The sequence below is a fragment of the Fundulus heteroclitus genome, chromosome 24 (assembly GCF_011125445.2).
Source record: "Fundulus heteroclitus isolate FHET01 chromosome 24, MU-UCD_Fhet_4.1, whole genome shotgun sequence".
In the NCBI taxonomy this organism is placed as follows: domain Eukaryota; kingdom Metazoa; phylum Chordata; class Actinopteri; order Cyprinodontiformes; family Fundulidae; genus Fundulus; species Fundulus heteroclitus.
This window is the reverse complement of record NC_046384.1, coordinates 363,161-383,266: the sequence shown is the minus strand read 5'-3', so window position 1 is coordinate 383,266 and position 20,106 is coordinate 363,161. Positions and strand designations below refer to the sequence as shown.

The 20,106-nt window shown below is 45.6% G+C and overlaps 1 protein-coding gene across 1 annotated transcript; it reads right to left on the bottom strand.

Moving 5' to 3' along the window:
- Nucleotides 1–24: 24 nt before the first annotated feature.
- Nucleotides 25–16,502, bottom strand: nhsl1a (NHS-like 1a; the record flags this gene model as incomplete). Its single annotated transcript, XM_021311352.2, has 7 exons — nt 15,649–16,502; nt 5,687–5,797; nt 4,776–4,906; nt 4,165–4,239; nt 3,777–4,011; nt 1,631–2,082; nt 25–1,551 (listed from the first exon to the last, which is right to left on the bottom strand). Coding segments are annotated over exons 1-7 (3,186 nt in total), but the record flags the coding sequence as incomplete, so codon positions are not given.
- Between the last annotated feature and the right edge of the window lie 3,604 nt (nt 16,503–20,106).

Here is a 20,106-nt window from a genome sequence, read left to right as displayed (position 1 = left end):
CTGTAGAGGAGGAGAAGGTGGACAGAACTGAGTGCCTGCAGGACTGGGTTGTGGAAGAGGAGGAGGAGGTGGAAGGCAAGGAGCATGAAGGCCGAAGTCAGGAACTGAAGCACTGGACCATGAAAGTGGAGGAGGTGGTGGTGGTGGAGGAAGATGAGACACTGGGACAGAGAATGTGTGGGTGGGGGTAGTGGATTGTGGAAGCGGAGGAGGAGGAGGTGGCCTGGGTAGAAGCGGAGGTCTTGCTAAGGAATCAGACGAGGTGTAAGAGGAGAGAGAGGAGGTGGAGGAGAATGAGGACGAGAGAAGTGATGACTTCCTCTGTGGCACTGGTGGCTTTGTCCTCTCTTTGCCCCGAGACCTGGTCCTGGGCAGGGAAGAGGCTGAGGGGGAATGGGGAAAGGTTGGAGAGCATGAGGTAAAGAAAGGGGAAGTCGGAGGAAGGGAAAATGCCCCAGGGCTTGCTGTAAGAGGGGAGGAAGGATTGAGGGGTGAGGAGATGGGGGTACCAGGACTGGGGGTGTTAGACTGGCTGGAGTAACCACTGGATGGAGAGGCAAGGCACTGAAGCCCTGCAGCTGGGGAGTCTGGTGGATGGTTGAGAGCAAGTTTAAGTTGTTTGTCATTGGAGCCCGGGGATCCAGGGTTAACCATGTAGCAGTGCTTGGGGCTCATCTGGTTGGTGCCGGAAGGGTCAGAGTCAGTAGTAGTTTCGTTCTTGGAGTCTGGACCTAAAGGCTCAAAGCTTGTGACTGTTCCACAGTTCAGATCACCTTGACGTCTGTTTGCGTTGCTCCGGGGCACCCAGGGGTCAGGGAAGGTCTGAGGAGATGACATGGGTGCGGGGCATGCACCGCCATCCACGCGAAGGCTCCGCTCAGGACGCGGGGTTGTTGAGGAACGAGGGGGTTTGCTGCGACTCGGCCGGCGCCTTAAAGAGTCACAGCGCAGCGGTGGCGGAGGTGGACGCTTGGACTTGCGTAGGGAGATGCTACGCGTGACGGTGCGGGAGTAGAAGGCTGAAGTGCCGGACTTCCTTTTCTCCCGGTTCGCCGGGGGCGATGAGGGTATCTTCTCTGAGCAAAGAGAGGTGTTGTCAGCGCAGAAAGGGGTGGATCGACCTGATGAAAGAAGAGGGTCACAGCTCCAGCCTTCTTCAGAGACACATCTTGGGTCCTGGGCGGTTCCACTGTGGATGCTGGAGCAAGGAGAAAGAGGCCTGTAGTTCCAGCTCTCTCCACTGCAGGAGTCTCCATCAGAGAGGTTCTGGGCATTTTGCTGAGTCTGCTCCTCCAGAGTCTGGTAACTAAACTGGGACACAGCGTCAGCTATGGACAAGGAGGAGAGGTAGTGAGAAGAGTCCTCGTTTAAAGGCCCATCGCTGGGATAAGACCACTCTGACTGCAGCTGACTGGGCGCGTCAGAGATGCAGGAGTTGACAGGGGAAGCAGGCAAACAAGACGAGGAGGAGGAAGGGGACTGGGGTATGACTCTGGCATTGGGGTCATAGGGCAACAGCGGCTGAAGGTCGCTTGGGAAACCTTGCTGATCCTGAAGAGGAAAACAAACACACAATCTTAAGCTCGATCCTTAGTTGACTCGGTGTGATTTACGCGTTTCCTGAACTGACCTGGCTGTAAGATGAAGAGGCACTGAGCGCGCTGCAGTCGGGGCTGTTCCAGCCGACATCAGAGCTCAGGGAGGAGGCGGTGGGCATACTGTGGATGCTGGAGGAGACATTTGGTGAGGAGGTGAGAGAAGCCATGAGGCTGGACAGGCCCTCTCCCCTTGGAGCTCTGATTCTCCTGGAGGTACCCTGGCCCTCCTTCCTGCTTAATTCGCTCTCCTCCCAATCCACGTCTCTGCTCTTGTGCCGAGGCGACGGGGAGCAGGAGGCGGAGGAAGGGCGACCCACTGTGGCGTACTGACCGGGAAGACCGGCTGAAACCGAACGCTTGGGGATGACGTCGTCTGATATGGCGGAAACGGTCTTACGGCGGCTCAGCTTGTGAGGTCTTCGACTCAGCGAGTCCGCGTTGGAGAGCGTTCTCCGAAAACTGGCCTGTCGGTCAAAACTCTCGCCTTAAAGCAAATAAACACAAAATGAGACATTAAACACAGACTTAAGGCTCGGGGTTTTAAACTTTGTTAAATTGTAGACAAAACTGTACGAGTCCACGTCAAATTGTGCTAATTTCAGTGTAAAATATAAGAGAATCCACCAGTTTAAGGAAGGCTTGAGAGAGGAAGCCATGTTTCTGGTGTAAGGTCAGGGCACAGTGAATGTTGCTGGTGTATTAAAAGAGACGAAGCTCAGACCCCTGAGAACATGGAGGAAAATCAGGAGCCAGTCTGGCACATAAGAAACTGGAGTTCATAGTTGAGAGAAACCCAGAAACCTAAAGAAAAAGCTGCTTATTCAGCATTTCGTCAGCACACTGAACTGTGACTGAGACTGAGACTTAAACGGCTGTTCAGTCACACCGGCCCCCCTAGATTAAATAGAAGTGAACAGATTGAGGATCATTTCAGAAACCAAAGGCTTTTTGGATCTTTATTTAAAAAAAAATACTTAATTGTTTTAAACAAGGAAGCTGGTCACCATGTGTCCATCTTCAAGTCAATTCTCCCTCCATCTTTGATCACACTGCAAAAAGAGAGCCGAAAGTAAGTAGGCTCTTCTTGAAATTAGTGTATTTGTCCTTGATTTGAGCTGAGAGTTTAAATAATCTGCCAATGGAATAAGATTTCCGCACTTAAAATAGGAACAATTAATCCTATTTCCATTGCATTATATCTAATTATCTAATTTTAGGGGTGAAAATACTCATTCCATTGGCAAATAATCTTATTTACCTGCTCAAACCAAGGACAAATACATTAATTTCAAGAAAAGTTTACTTATTTTTAGTTCCCTTTTTACAATGCAGGTTTAGATTGTTTTATTGCGTTCTGCAAATCAAAATGATTTGTTACGCTGAATAAATCCAACTACTTCTTTAAGTTTTGCGATTTTGTTTTAGATACAGGAAGGACAACTCTTTGTCTTCAAGGTATAGACTACTTGTTTTGTGTTTTATTTAGGTATCAACAATTATTGGTTCGGGTTTGGTAGTTTGTTAAGAAAGCAAAGAATAAAGCGCTGAAACCTTCATTTTCAATGCGAATTGTCACATAATCTCTGCTTAGTTTAAGTGACAACCCCTCTGCTCCATAAAGTTTGAGTAATTCAAGAAACAAATGATTCGGTTCAGTAAATAAAAACAAGCCGTTACGTTCAGAGACTATGTGGTGTTGCTGTTGCCTTGCAGCTAGAAGGTTCTTGGTTTGAATCCCAGCTGCACTGCAAAAAAGAACTAAAAGTAAAATTTTCTTGAAATGAGTGTATTTTACCTTGGTTTGAGCAGCTAAATAAGACTATTTGCCGATGGAATGAGTAAATTTACCCCTAAAATAAGATAATTGGATACCTTGCACCTGAAATAAGATAAAGATTAATTGTTCCTATTTGTAGAGCAAAAAATCTTATTCCATTGGCAAATAGTCTTATTTACCTGCTTAAATCAAGGGAAAAATACACAAATATTAGGAAAATGTTACTTATTTTGGTTCCGTTTTTGCAGTGTGGGGTCTCCCTGTGGCCAAGGGAGGGAAGACCCTGCCTGCCTTTCGCCCCACGGTTGCCAGGGAGCATCTGGACCATCTAAGTCAGGTTCACGGTATTGCTTTATGAGGCTACGATTTAGATAGAGTGCCTTTGAGCTGAGCAGCTGTACCTGTGACGTTGATGGGAACTATATCGGCTGCGACTGCCTCCGCCTGCCGCCTCATCTTCTCCTCCGGCGTAGGAAGCCGCTGGCCGGGCTCCGTCTCCACGTAGGCGCTCTGTTCGCTGGCCGATCCCAGCTCATCCCAGCCGGACGTGAGGCTGATGGGATTCAGGACCAGCGGAGTCATGGGGCGCGGGTGGGCGAGGAAGAACTTCTCATCTTCATCCGAAGACGCTGAAGACTGACGAACAAAATAAAGGGTTTATTTTGGAGCTCGGCGTGACCAGAAACTGGTTTGTTCCTTTTATTTGGGCTTGCTGCTCAAGCGTGGACTACAGGGGAGCTACGGGTATAGTTTTATCTATCTCAGCTAAGAGGTTTGGTTCCTAATTACCTTTCTCCTCCAAAGTGAAAACTTGAAACAAACTGAAAAGCAAGTCTGAGAGAGAAAGTCCCGGACTCTGGACCTCTGAGAGGAGGACAGGCGAGCGGGACGGACAAAAGTGTGAGAAAGAGGATAAAAAAATAAAAATAAAATTAGAGATTCCTGGATGCAGCACAATGGTGCAGGAACAGTGTGAGTGTTTGACCAGCAGGGGGCGGTAGAGGCCAAACATCTGCATAGCTGCGGGGTAAAGGAGGGCAGCCAAAGGGAATGATTGAAATCAGAGCTTCGCAGCCTTTAACGTGAAATATGTCAAAGAACCAGGTTGAAAAAAAGTTTAATGTAAAATTTAAATCACATATCTGCCAATAGGAGCCACTAATTGACCTGGAAGAGCCCTAATTAAAAGCCCAATTAGCTGCAGAAGAGGGCCTGTGTTTGAATAATTAATAATTAATTGTGTTGCTGGTTGTGTTTCCTATAAAATAAGCCCTGCAGGGCTAGTCACCACTTCATGACTCATTAGGGTCTTTTTTTCCCCCCGCAGTCGGCTCAGCATCGTCAATATTCATGAGTCTCCAGCAGGAACACAACCTCACATCATCACCAGCACCGCTCACCATCTTCCTGCCTCTGCCCCGCCACCCTCTGCGGGTGCTGCCCTCGGATTGGTCGAAGCCGGAGTACTGAGCAAAGGTGGGACTCGGCGGGCGGGGCTTAAAGGTGTCATGCTGAGTCAGGCCGTTGCACGCTGTGGAGACAGAAGAGGAAGCTGGGGGAATCAAGAGGCGATCAGTGGGTTAGTAAATCAGTGTCGTCCACAGACGGGGGGGGGGGAGCAGCGCTGGAGCAGCTGCAGGACTGCATTGCTGCAGCCCTCTGCAGTCCAATCTCCTATGTCTGCAGATCAATTAACCGTTCATTTAAACTTCCTCATGAAACCTTGACCAATAGCTTCCCCCCCATCCCCCAGAGATCCATCATAAAATGTTTCTTTTCCTGCACCGCTCCAGATTTCCTTTCTTACCACTTTCCAGCCAAGCAGACGGATTTCTTTCAGTCTTTTTTAAAAAAGGTCCTGATCAGCTGTGCTGCCGGCGCTTTATTTTTTACAGCTTTTCAGCCTCTTTTCTCTCCTATGCAGCACCTTTTCATGCTGCTACCCATCTATAAATCCCTCTGCTCTATAACGTGAGTCATTCAGACATAAAAGGCTCTTAAACTCCGGGGATTAAACAGTGTTGTGCTGCCTGTGGCGAAGACACAGCTTGTTTCATTTTTAAATGAAAGCTGCACTTTTTTTTTTTAACTCTTTTTCTTTCTTGAATCGTTTCCCTTCAGGATGGAAGAAAACTCTGGAGCCGTCCCTCGTCCAACCTGCAAGACGTCATCTCCTCACATGGAGCATCTGGTTCTTAATATATTATCGGTAAAAAAACGCCTTCATGATGTCTTGTCCACACAGAAGGCCAGCAGAGGTTGAAACCTCAGCCAAACCAAACTTGTACCAGCGGCCAGTCAGTCACCTTACCTCGCAGGTCATCGGCGCTGCCAGACCGCCGTTTCCCGGGGATGAAGCGCAGGCCCTGCCGAGGCTTCTGGGTACTGTAGTGAACGGACCACTTACCGTCCCCGTCCCCCGCTGCAGAGACAAAAGACAAAGACGGAGAGGAAGAGGGAATTAGCCAGGATGAAGGCCCCTCCGTGCGTTTCGCCTCGTTTCTGCAGGTTTCCCCCCCACACGGCGAGAGGGGAAGCTGCGGCTCTCAGCACTCCTCAAGGTGACCTCGGGTTCTGGGGCTTTTAATCTGAAGGAAAAGCAGTTTGACTCGCAGGACGATTGAGTGGACAGATGTGTGGAAACGTGTGGCCTTTAGCTTTCGGTTCGCTGCAAGTCAGAGCCAGAATACTGATGCATAAAAGTAAATAACCACTTGGATTTCCCCAGGATTACCAGCTGCTTTAACAGGCCCTCCACCATTTTGGGTCCTGATAGCTCTGGTTTTATGGGCAGCATAATTAAACCCAATCCAGCCAGACTAAGGAAGAATAATCAAATTAATCCATTCTATATCCAGTTACAATTTAACTCAATTTATAACGTGGATTAGTTCTACTTTGGGGTGCGCCAGAACAAAAACAGCGGGTCACAAGGAGAACCAGGGAAGCCTGGATGGACAGATTTGTGTTTTTGAAACCGAGGACTTGTCCCTTTACCAGGAGCTGCTGAACAACCACATCCTCCATCACCACCGTAGAGACAAATCACAACGCAGACCGAAGGTGTCCATGTAAACTCCCCAGCTTCACCCTAAAACTCGCGTCACCTATAGGTTCTGCTCCGTTTGAGAGTTCAATGTTGGTTAGCTTGTCATATCTGGCACAGTTTGCAGACATGCCGCTGGTCTGAGGTAACCTCAGCAGAATTTATGAGTTTATGAGAGAAAAACGTGTAAAAATCAATCCAATGTAAAGCGAGCAGTAATCTAATACGATTTTATTCCAGTTAAGGTTCTGATCCTCGTCAGCGCTTGTTTCAGCCTCTACTGTCAGCAATGACCCCGTCTGAGATGACCCGGATGTTCACCGAGGAGAAGCACTGCCGTTATGGACTGTTTTCAGCTGTTCTTAGCGAAGGTCCAGGAAGAATTGACTAGATCCTAGGGGCCATAGACGAGGAAGGACACTTGTCAGAGCGCCCTAAACAACTCCACAAAGAAACTCAACGTTTCCAGGAATGTTTCAGAAGTTACAGAGATCCCCAAAATATAAGACCACAAGTTCTGAAGCCTTTTCCAGGAAACTTTAAGAGGATTAGCCAAACATTTGTAGAATTCACTGTGGGACAATAAAGTGATGTTACCAATTATAGATCAGGTTCGTGGAGTCCCAAAGTTTTTTTTTTTTTTTTAGGGAGCTCATTTAATGAGTTCAGGTGCAAAGACGTAAAAATGTTGTTCAAGAACTAAACAATGTGATGCATGTCTGTTACAGCAGCAATATAACTATTACTGTTTTAAATATACAAATATTGTTAATAATTCAACAAACCCAAGACCTTGTAACAGTTATGGCAGAGCCACACGACTGGTCCCCATTATAAAACTTAGATTTGGTGTTTTGAGACCATCTGGAGAACCTCCACTAGGTGATTAATGACCAATAATAAAGTCTCAGTCCCACATTGGGCAACCAGTGCTGTAGATCCTCAAAAGCTGTAAATATTTGTCGCCAGAGCCAAATATGGGAACATAAAGGAGGTATGATGGGTTAAAAGACAAAAGCAGGAGAATCTGAGAACCATCAGCAGGTTCCTGTGGCCTTGGGCCTTTGCAAAGTTTTCAAGGTTTCCATGTGTTTCCTGAAAAGTTTCTGTGATCAATGTGTAATCTCAGGAGCAGGCAGTGCAACAATGGACCCCTAGTGGCACCACTTTGCCCTAGATTAGAAAAGAACCCTTTTTCTTTACTCATCAATATTTAAAAATATATAACAAATAAAACATTCCAACAGAAGGATTTTGGTATCTGACGGGCATTTAATGAGTTCTTGTGAGATTCTGCCATGACCTGATCTGTAGAAAACACAAGCTCCTACTACTACTACTACTGCTGCTGGTACTAGTACTACAACTACTAGTACTCCTACTCCTGCTGCTGCTGGTACTAGTACTACAACTACTAGTACTCCTACTCCTGCTGCTGCTGGTACTACTACTACAACTACTAGTACTCCTACTCCTGCTGCTGCTGGTACTACTACTACTGTTACTACTCATACTACTACTGTTACTACTCCTACTACTCCTACTACTGTTACTACTCCTACTACTACTACTGTTACTACTCATACTACTACTACTGTTACTACTCATACTACTCCTACTACTGTTACTACTCCTACTACTATTACTGTTACTACTCATACTACTACTACTGTTACTACTCCTACTACTACTGTTACTACTCATACTACTACTACTACTACTACTGTTACTACTCCTACTACTACTGTTACTACTCCTACTACTACGGTTACTACTCATACTACTACTGTTACTACTCATACTACTACTGTTACTACTCCTGCTACTACGGTTACTACTCATACTACTACTGTTACTACTCATACTACTACTGTCTTTAACTCCGACATCGTTGCGTGATGGAAACATGGACGATGAGAGTCAAATTCAGGCCTACAGCCTTTTGAACATGAACTACAAAGCGCTCGCTCTTCTCTCCAGACATTTTCGTTGATTTCCATGTAGGGGGCTGTGCTTATATGTCATGTCAGGCAAAGGATTGTGGGATTCCTTATAGCTCCTTAGTGCCAGTAAGGGACGTCGCTGGGTTCCTAGGCTAAACTAGCCACAAGAGGGAAACATCCAGGCTTCCTTTCCTACCTCCTATCTTACTGACTGCACTATTTGGACGGCACTGATCATGGCGGCCGCCGACACACTTCTGCTTTGGCTAAAGTCCTGAATCTGTAACGGTGCTCAGATTGAGCCTAAAGCTTGACAAACGCCCAAAGGTGAGAGATGGGACTCCACCTGGACACGTCTCCAGACATATGGGTGTACATTACATGTACATTTAGGCTACGTTGTGAAATCTTTGAGAATCATTTAAAAGTTAATGAGAATAGCAGAAAAGAGCATGAACTGTGCAACTTTCTTGCATTAAATTAAAAAAGCAAACAAAACAAAAAATGGACAAATATATTAAATTATCCCCCCCCCCAGATTTTCAGATTTAGAAGCAGATCTTAAATGAGTTTTTTTTTTTTTACTTTATTTAATCTGATAACTGCAGTCTCTCATTTTCTTAGACATGCGTTGATTGCATTAACAATAATAAATATAGAAGTTCAAGACATCCTACTTTTCTTTTTAATTTATGAATAATTACCCTTTTTGGGGGCTTGAGCCCCCGCCCTGGTAAATGTCTGTGCACGCCCCTGTCTATGTGGGCTCCTGGTCCCCTGGGAAGACCCAGAGTCCCTGACGAGGTTTCCTGGCTCCTAGAGCAGCTGCAGCGACGCTTCACTAAACACCGGGTCCTTCATGAGGGGCCCATCAATCAGCTCCCTGCACCGTCACTCACGTACTTCACGGGACAGATTAATTCAAACAGGTAAAACTGCTGACCTCCACTATGTTTGACACCATGCATGCAACCCGACAGCCAATCACAGAGCAGGATTACATCCTGAACTGATCAGTATTGATCCTCTCTGACCCAGTTTCCAATCCACTCATCATCAATACTGCGCCACTCACCTGTGGTCCTGGTGAGGTATCTGAGGACGGATTTGATGGCCGCTCCGATCAGAACCATAACGACGCCACACAGCAGCCCCCCCTCCCACCCACCACACACTCTCACTCACTCCGGAGGCTGCAGCAGCAGTAATGCAGCTCCGCTCGCTGCGACGCTGCTCTCCTCCCACTCCTCTCTCTCCTATTCGCCCCAGTCTCCCTGTCTTACTTCCTCACACGCACACACCTGCCACGCTGGCAGGACGCCAGCGCACGTGCGCGCCCTTCATGAGTGTCACCAGGTGACGAAGGTTACCTGCGAATGCTGCAGGATTGTGTTGCTTTGAAGATGAAGGGAAAGTGTGTGTGTGTGGGTCTGATGTAAGACGCTTTATCTTTTATTCTCTGTGTTCTTGTGTTTTTGTCTTTGTGGGGGCAGCTCATCAGCGAAGGACCAGGCTCATCCTCAGGGTTTATTAAACCGTAATAAGAGGGGGAAAAAAATCCAGATACAGGAAATAATGAGCCCAGCTGGCATCGGTTGAGTAATGAAAATGCCTCTTTATGTCTCGTTTTATGCCTTTTTATGGGTCGCTTTGCAGATCTGCTCAGAGATTTTACAGACATTTTATATTTTTTGCAGACTTTTACCCATTTCTCCTGTTGTTTTAATGCCCTTTTCAATCAGTCTCACAATATTTATTGGGAACTGGTCAAATTTGAATAATTTAAGCCAGATTTATTTGTGCCTTGTTGACCTAGATTTGAGTTTCTGTGTTTTTATTTATTAATTTTTTGTCTTGTGGGCTTCTAGCAGGTTTATAACCTCCTGCGTGTCTCATGAGCACTAAATAGCGTTTTTTTAACCGTTTTCATCTTTTTGAGATTATACTGTGTCTCTCTATAGTTACTGTTATTTATTTGATTATGAGATCAACCATATTCTGATCTTTTCTGTAGTTACACACGCCATCTGTCTCAAAGTTGTGCGTTAAGAGCCAGAAGACGGCATGAATAATCAACACGGGGTCCAGTTTGTCCTTGAAACGGCGACCACAGGCACCACAGGTAGTTACGTTTTATCCCTGGAGAGACCTTTTAGATTACAGCTGATGAAGCTGGACCCTAAGAAGGCATGTGGACGTTAAAGGCACCGCCGTCTCCGTTATTGTTCCGACCGAACCAGTCAGTCCTGCCTGACGGGTCAGGACCTGTCCTTCAGCCGTGGAGCCGCTGTGATCAGCCTTTACCTGGATAATTGAGTTCACCTTCATCCTACCAGTCAAACTGGGCCAGTTCCAGTTGGAAAATGTGTCGACTATGTGGGCCGTGAAGGAGCGGCTAAATACGGAGCTGAAGGCTGACGGAGTCGCTGTCTGTTCATCTCCACGTCCCGCTGTTGTAATTAGTTCCATTAATTAGACACCAAGTAGGACACATTAGCTCACTCGGCTATATTTAGCACCAAGGGGCTTAAATTGGGACCGTCGTCGTTCTCCCACTAAAAGCCAGGAAGGGCGGGGGTCACGCCAACACATACAAAAACCCTGGCTTCTTTACATCTGGATATTTAGCAATTTAACACATTTACCATTTATGAACAGTTTACCTGGATTATTACCCGCATAGAGAACTTGACGAGGAGGTAATTCAGCCTCTGATTTACGGTTGTCATCCAGTTCTCCGTCTAAAGGTTTCTGGACTATGTTCTCAAGGACTGAGCCGTGCAGACAAAGATAACCAACGTAAATGCAAATTGAATTAGGAAAAGAGCCGTCAAAACCGCTGAGTCATGAGATAATTCTGATTAAGCACATTTTTGGGCTTTTAGGTTAAATCTTGTTGAATCACAATTTTACTTAAATGGAACCTGTCTGACTGCATGAATTAACACATCATGTTTCAATCTAAGGAAATGGAAAACAGATGAGAAGTGAATATTTGTTGACATCCATCAGTCTGGAAAGGGTTACAGATGCGTTTCTGAGGCTTTGGGACGCGCTGAACCAGAGTGAGAACCTTTGTCCACGCGTGGAGAAAACCTGGAACGGAGGAGAACCTTCCCAGGAGAGGCTGGACCACCAGAACTACTCCAGGAGCTTATAACGACTCCTCCAGGAGGTCCCAGAAGACCCAGAACGACAGCTAAATCTCTGCAGGCCTCAGTGCCTCAATGAAGGTCAGAGGTCACCGTCCAGCAACAGGAAAGAGAGACGACTGGGCAAAAACTGGAGAAATCCCAGACTAGAACCTCTGCTGGCCTAAAGGAACATAAAGACCCATCTTACATTTACCAAAAAAAACTAAATAAACTTCCTGATGATTCCCCAGACCTTTAGGGAAACGTTCTGCACGGCAAAAAGGGAACAAAATGTAAGTAAAAATGTTTGAAATAAGTATTTGTCCTTGATTTGAGCGGGTAAATAATCTTATCTGCATATGGAATAAGATTTCTGCACTTAAAACGGGAACAACTCGTCTCCATCATCTTATTTCAAGAGCAGTTTATCTAATAATCTTATTTTAGGGGTAAAAATACTCATTCCAATGGCAGATAAAATTATTTACCTGCTCCAATCTAGGACAAATACACTCATTTCAGGAAAACTTTACTTTAAGTTCTCTTTTTGCAGCGTGTAGGGTGAAGAGTCAAAAGTGGAACATTTTAGAGGGTTAGAGCCCCGTTAAATCTTTTCAGAAACACATCCACATAACGAAGATCAAACATGGCGGTGGTAGCATGATGGTTTGCCTCATGACCCAGATCAGTGGTTCCCTGGTCCACCAGCACTGCTGTCCTGCAGGTTTTAGGTGTCTCCATGCTGCCATACACCTGATTCAGCCTCTGTGGCTGCTGAGGAGGTCCGGCGATCATTTGGATCAGAGGCACATCTAAAGCACGCTGGGCAGGGGTAAAACTAATGGCGCCTAGCAGAAAATCCTGAAGGAGAATGTCAGGCCACCAGCTCAGGACTTCAAGCACACTCAGAACGACTTGAAAAACATCAACAGATCACAGGATTCAGGATGTCCTAGTCAAAGTCCAGGCCCGCATCTAGTTGAGTTGCTGTTTCATGATCTTAGCAGACATTGAAAGCGCCAAAATCCTCCAACACGGCTGAATCAAAACGATTCTGCAAAGACCAGAGGGCCAAAAACCCCCCCAGGAGATGATTTCACAAAACCACCAAAAGTCACCAATCCCATTGCCGGGTTTAGGGTGCAATCACTATTCCCCAGGTATTTACCTGGACTTGGCGAACAAAATGGCTGAAGGTGTGTCGGGCGAAGCTGACAGGCGGCAGCTGCTGCAGCCATACGCTCACCTGTTGGAACAGGAATTAGCCTCCAGTTCAGCGTATGAAGCTGCTGCTGCTAATCCAGGCACACAAATACACCCCAGGAGAAGATTACGCCCGCAGGAGGTCATTAGGAGCAAACACGGAGAGCCGCTGTGTTTACTTCCTGCGTGTTATCTGAGAAGAACAGCGGACTGGACCTGTGATGAATTATTGATCGGACGCTGCGAGCGAGAGGCCGTTAACGGAGCTGCACGCCGTCCTAATTCTGACTCAAACATTAAGACTCAGATCCTTCTAGTTCGGGTTGGCGTGAACATCTTCCACAAGCGGACCCTCTAGACAGCAGATATGATGCAATGATCAATAATAAAGGAGGTAGAAAAAGTAAAAGGTCCGCTGGGGCCAAAGAGAAGGAAAGGCAGATTATCCTGGTTTAAATAATCTCCATCTGCTCTGATGAGGCTAAACATGACGAGCGTTTCTCCTTCGGTTCTACAGGTCAGACCTGTTGGAGGAATGAAACCTGCTTCTCGGCTATGAATGTGTGCAGAAAGTGGTTTTAAAACAACTTGTGTCTGAATGCGTCGTGTGCTCCTTTTTCTACATCAGCACTGCCGTCACAGAAATATAAAACAAGCAACTCTTCGCCATCAGAGAGCAGAAATCCCTCTCTGTTGCTCAAATGGTCTGCAGTTTACAGGGAGAAAATATGCAAATCCACTTTAAATCTTTGAAAACCCGCTTTTTTTTTTTGATTGGGTTAATTATTTTCCAACATGTTGCCAAAACGGAGCGTCTGTGAAGGCCTTTGCTTCTAAAAGACTCAGTATTTTACAAATATGGGCGTTTGCCCAGAGTGACACGTCAATCTAATTATGCGTTCCTGTTAGAGTCAGAAGTCGGAAATCCCAGCTTCTAATCAAACGAATCAACGGCGGCTAAAGTCGGACTTTTTTCTTTGGAAAGTCGGAGAAATGTTTTAAGGCCGATTCCTGGATCCCAACATGGCAGCTCGTCCCATCAACAACAATAAGATGAGATAAAACTATTTATTTAACAAGACACAGCAGTAAGAGGGCGTCTGAAATCAATGTGACATGTAGAGGCTGCAACTCTGAACCCAACAAGTTAAAGGAAGTGTTTCCATGCAGAGAGGAAAGCTTTAAAGGACGTTTATCAGAGCTACTACAAACAAAGCCGCTTTCCTGGCAGTCAACACATTAGATTCCTGGACTTCTGTTGCTGTTTCTGTTTGCATTTTCTCATCTTCTCCAACTGTGTTAATGCTGTTTACTCGAGTTCACCTCGTTCCCGGCGCCTAGTTTGGATTTCCGAGGTTTGCAGCATCATTTACCTCATTAGGAGCTCCAAAATTTACACCATCCAGTTATTTTCAGAAAGCCTTAAATGTAGGAACAGACGTGTACCCTTAACAGATAGAACAGACTTCTCTCTACATGATTGCAGGGGGAAAAGAGTAAATGCACTTTCTTGGTTTTTCCTTATTGAAGCCACAGTGTTTCTTCCTTTTGTCACATTGAAGGCCAAAACAATCCTGTCATGTTGCCTCTAGCTGAGACCAAAACGTTCCTGATTAGGCGACACTTTACCTGGAGAAGCCAAACGGAGCAAACAGTGAGCTTTCTGGTCCCCCTAAGCATTGCCAGTTCAGTCTAAGAGATAAAAAAACAACAACATCACCAGAACCCATTGTCTTCTGGAATGATGCAGGATCAACTACCTGCAAAGCTAGGCCAGCTTGGGTCCAACCGTAGGACGATGTGTAGTCCACATTAGTTCAGCCAGAACTGAATCAGGCAGTCAGCACTAATACCAAGGTAACTCATACAGAAGTATAAAATTATGGGTAAAAGTTCAGAGAAACCAAGTAGTCAAGACCACGTAAACCAACTCAAAACCAAGATTGAGGAAGGGAAGACCAAGCTGAGCTCAAAGCAGTGCAGGACCATTTTCAGGACCACGGTGAGTCCTTTCAATCCCTCCTTGTCGACACTCACCAGATGTGCCAGATGCTGTCCTGACGCAACAAGGGCTCAAACCCAGGTCCCCTACTGCAAAAACAGAACTAGAAATAAGTGAAATGTTCTTAAAATTTGTGTATTTGTCTTTGATTTTAGCGGGTAAAGCCAATGGAATAAGATTTACCACTTAAAATAGCAACAATTCATCTTCATCATCTTATTTCTAGTGCAGGATGTCTAAGTTACTTATTTTAGGGGTCAAAATACTCATTCCATTGGCAGATAATCTTATTTAACTGCTCAACACAAAGATAAATACATTAAGTTTAAGAACATTTTACTTATTTTTAGATCCGTTTTTGCAGTATCAAAGACCCGCTTCCCACTACACCAACAAGGGACATTTTATGGACCATTACTGTAATCTTGATAATCTAGTCATGCTGCAAACTTTTGAAGGCAATTCGGAAGTTTTGAAAGTTGGGAGTTACGTAAAAAAAGGGGCGCATTGTCGTGAGAGGATACCAGGTAAATATGCAGTCGAGACTGAGATGACACCCAGAACATGACTTTAAAAATGGTCCCCGGCACCGTAACGATACCAGTAGGGTCACCTTGGACGCCTGCGACCAAGGCGAGAAGGCTAGCTGGTCAGGCTGTGGTGTTTGGGACCAAACGGGGCGACTCCTCACTGCATAAAGAGAAGGATGAACCGACGCAGGCGGGTCAGACCATCCAGACATGTTTCTGATAACCAATGCCAGCAAAATCAGCCAAATCAGAGGAACTGAAAACATTCTGGAACAAACTGGAGACGAGAACGACTGAAAAGGCAATGCTGGACCTTAGGATGGCATCAGTGAATGCACTGAATCCTGGAGAACCCGGTACGCGTTGTACAACAACAAAAAGGTTAAAATACCATTCTCTAAACGCAAAGCAGTACCTTTTTGTAGGAGGGGGGTGGTGGCCAAGGCCTCCTGCTGCAAGTTCCTCCGTTGGCAGCGTCTGAACCAAGAGAATCTGGTCTTCCGCCTCTTGGTGGGCTGGTAGCGGTACTGAGGGGGCACCTCTGGTTCCGTTGGCGGGTTGACGACGCCCACAGAGGAGGGAACAGGTAAGGCGTAGCCGGGGCGGGGCTCTGGAGACGGGGGGCAGGAACTAGTTCGACGGCGTTGGGCGAGGATGGGGCAAGAGGGCCGCTGCACCTGGAGGGCCGAGGTTTGCACCTGAGGTTTCTCACAGGTTTCAGGGGAGAAGAAGAGTTTCCCATAAGCCTCCGGCGGGAGAGAAGGGTGAACGTGTTGTCGCGGCGGGAGGATCCAGGGGTTACACTGCAGGTGAGGCGGTGGGGGCTTTCTGTCTGCTGAAGGCGACGCTGGCCTGTTTGCACCGTTCATTCCCAGCATGGCGCTCTGCTGCTGGTAGATCTTGGCGCTGAGCAGGCGCCGCCTCAGGCTGCCCTCCGTCTTTGGTTGGAGGGCGGCCATCTTGCGTGGAAGAAGCTCGTCCCGCTCTTCGTCGGGTCCCCCGTTCCAGCATTGTGAGGAAACCCCGGGGGCCGCCCCCTCGCCCCCCAGACATTCAACGTAGGAAATCATTGCGTCCCGATTGGCTAGATGCCAATTAAACGTCGCATATCAGCACAGATTTATTTATTTTAACAAACTTTTCATCATAACAGCCCATAACACCCAAACCACGTTTGTTTTAGGACAGGGCGACTGCTTTGGTCTTTAGATTCTCTTTAGCTGCTCAAACTACAACAATAATACACTAAAAATGTCGCCTTTGCTCTTTAAACCGTCCTGAGAAAAAAAAAAAAAAAAAAAAAAAAAAAAAAAAGGTCACGCTGCATTCAATGAAGTAAAAATCCAGCAGCTACCAGTGAGAATGACGTTAAAAAGAGGGTTTTCATTCTTCAGCGTTCATCCAGACACTGAATTAATCCAGAAGATCCGTCCCAAGAAAGTGAAAACCAACTCATTGATTTCCAGAAACGATTAAAAAAAATTTATAATTGGCTCAGCTTGTTTTTCTCTGCAGGCGTGATTAAAATCTTCTTGGCCGCCTCCCCTGATAAAACATCCAGCTCCCTACAAAGCAGCTTCTTCTCATTCCTCCACAGGACAAACCACAGACCTCCAAACATCCCAAACCTTCCTCCGTCTCCTCGGGTCCGACGACAGGACGAACCCAGCAGGAAGCGGGCTCTGTGGGCCGAGCTCCTCTCTGCAGGTTTAATCTGCTAACGGGGATTATCCAGGTCTGCAGATGGCCCGGCGCTGAGCAGGTGTTCACCTCCACGCTCACCGCCACATGTTGCCGCGTTACCGGGTCATCTCTGACCCTCGGAACCAGGAACCAGAAGGCCAGCATCTGCATTTCAGCTCAGAGCTGCTGACGTTCAACTTTTTTTTTATCTTCTGGAAGATTAAAAAAAAAAAAACTAAACGAGCTGACAGGCCGACAAGTTCAAACATGGATTAATCCACCGCTGAAAATAGACCCTGGTGAGTTCACCGCTGAGAGAAACCATCGGTTTAAAGAATTATCTCCTCCTTCAAGAGAGTTATTAAAGTAAAACAACCAAACTTAACAAAAAATACTGTTCTGTTTTTACAAGCATCCAAAAAACAAGAAAAGTACCAACAACAAACATGAAATAAAAACAAACTGACAAACTATAGAAAGCCAGAGAAAATGAAAAAAGAAGTACCAACAACAAACATGAATAATGCAAAAACAAACGATAAAATATGGAAAATCTGACAAAATGAAACTAAAAAAGGAAGAAGAAATGGAACTACAGCCCCTGGAAAAAGTATTCACACCCCTTGAACTTTTTTGTCGTGTTACAGAAGTTTTCCCTTCGTGTTTCTCGGCCGTGAAGAAGGTCTGTGGGTGCAGCAAGAAGCACAAACCGGATCAAAAAGAAGCTCGTTAACCATATATTCACCTTTTCCCATGTAAACAGAACCAAAAACAGCCGAAAGGAAACCTTAATTACCCCAAACATGACTTCAGGTCTGAGTTTAAAAACGCTGACATTAAAACGACAACCTGATTATCTTCAAGAATGAGCGGCAGCTGTTTGCCAGGAAGCCTGCGTGAGAATCCATCAGCAGGTCTGGGTTGCGGGGGAAAAGTGAGGCTCTGTGAGGTGATTGTTTTACTGACAGACACGCGGGGGAGGAAACAACCGAGGGGAGGTGAAAGACGCTCCTCCAGGCGAGCGCTAAACCTTCCCAGCGCCCTAAGCAGGAGCAGAGAGAGATGAAATCCCCCTCGGAGGGAGAAGACAGAGGAGTTTCCTGTCTGAGGGTCAGTCACGTTGACCCAGTTATCAGCTGATTGGGTCACCTGACCGACGCGGGAGCACGATTCCCATCGTTAGTCTGCAGCCTGTTCCTGCACGCTCCCGTTCCTCCTGACAGCCTAATCCCCGTTTCTGGGAGGCAGCATCTCGCTTCGGCGAGGAACCTTCAGCTGGAGGCGAAGTTTTAAATCTGATGGATCACAGGAGCTTTTATCTGAGTCCGTTTGGCCGTAATTACTTTAGAGAAAAATGCTCTGTCGGATAAATTGATAAAATGCAGCTAATTTACAGTCAAACGTCTTGCAGTCCTCTGAGAATCTGGAAAACTTCTCAAACTGAACCAAAACATTGTGAATACTGTTAACCTGCTGGATGTGAACAACTACGGTTATTTTCCTGCACAGTTTTAGGGGGATTTCTCTGTAGATTTTGCATTTATTGAAGCATGACTGAAGGACGGAGGCTTTCGTGTTTTGCCGACATTAAAAGCTAACAGAGAATGTTGGTGTTGGTTTACCTGCAGATAAATCTGCCAGCAGGAAGCAGCAAAAACAAGAGTTTTGGGGATATCTCTAAAAACACTCGAAACGCTGGAACAAACGAGACGACCAAACTGAATTAAATCGGGTCAGAGTGGTGGGGGAATCGGTGGCAACTTTCACTGCAGCCATTTTCTGCCGATACGCCACATTTATGCATCATTTGCTGCCATTAACTCTGTGTTTTTCCCCCCACATAGAAGGTACTCCTGACCCAGTGCTTCTGAACTTTAAGAAATGCCTTTTCTAGAGGAATCAGCTAATGCAGACATGTTACTGCCTTTCTATTTATGCTGTTTAACTTTTTTAGTTGAAAGTACACCTGGCCCAGTGTTTCTGTAGGGAGTTTCAACCTGGAACCGTTTCTGTTCTGAGCGCCACCCTAACTCAGCTTTTCTTTCTTATAGAAAGTACTCCTGGCTCACTGATTCGCCATATAACTGTGTTTCTCTCTTAGATGAAACCATTGCGTGAACTATTGCCGATATTAATTTTGTATATTGTTTTCCTGTCCCACAGAAAGTGCACCTGCCCCCCTGTTTTGTCTTTCTGTCCTCACGACCCCTGGTTGGTCTTCACAGATGAGTCTATACATTAGCCTGGTTATGTTGGAGGTTTCCTTCTGTTAAAGGGGAGTCCTTTCCTCCCACTGCTGCCACATGCTTGCTCAGAATGAGGCCTTCCATGCATAACTTTGTATCAGTTGGTGTTACAGGTGGACCTGAATCGAACTCTATGTAAATTCATCTAAGTCTGGTGTTATAGTTGCATTTGCTTGAACTATGAACTGGATCTGTGTGTCTTGTAAAGTAGTCCTGAGATGACTCTTGTCAAACACAGATGCAAAGGGGTTTAATTTTTTTAGATGCACCAAAGATCTGACACAACAACAAATGTCTAAATGCATTCAAAACCGTCCTGATGAGAAGGAAAACATGTAAAATACGGTGAAACACTATAAAATTATACACAAAGCTCTGGAAAAATGTGCAAAATCAACACCTGAAAGACAATAAAGGAATGTGAAAAGGAAAATAACTTGTGTTATTCAACATGGTGCATTGGAACAACCAAATGAAGATAAAAAAGACTCAAAACAAGCAACGGGAAAGAGAAATAAGGATAAAAGAGAATAAGTAAGCTGAATATACAGAAGAAATAATGAGAAAAGCACTGAAATGTGGACTAAATTTATTCAAGAGACGTGCAATGCTTCTTAAGGGGATAAAATCATCTTAGAAACTGATGAAGATGAGATATAAATGAGGGAAAACATGTAAAATACCCTGAAATGCCATAAAATTATACACAAAGCTTTGCAAAAGTGTGAAAACCAACACCTTAAAAGACAATAAAGGAACGTGAAAAGGAAAATAACTTGTTTTATTTAACATGGTGTGTTTGAGCAACCAAATGAAGATAAGACTCAAAACAAGCAAAAGGAAAGAGAAATAAGGATAAAAGAGAATAAGTAAGCTGAAGATAGAGAAGAAATGACGTGCAATGCTTCTTAGGGGGATAAAATAATCATAGAAACTGAAGAAGA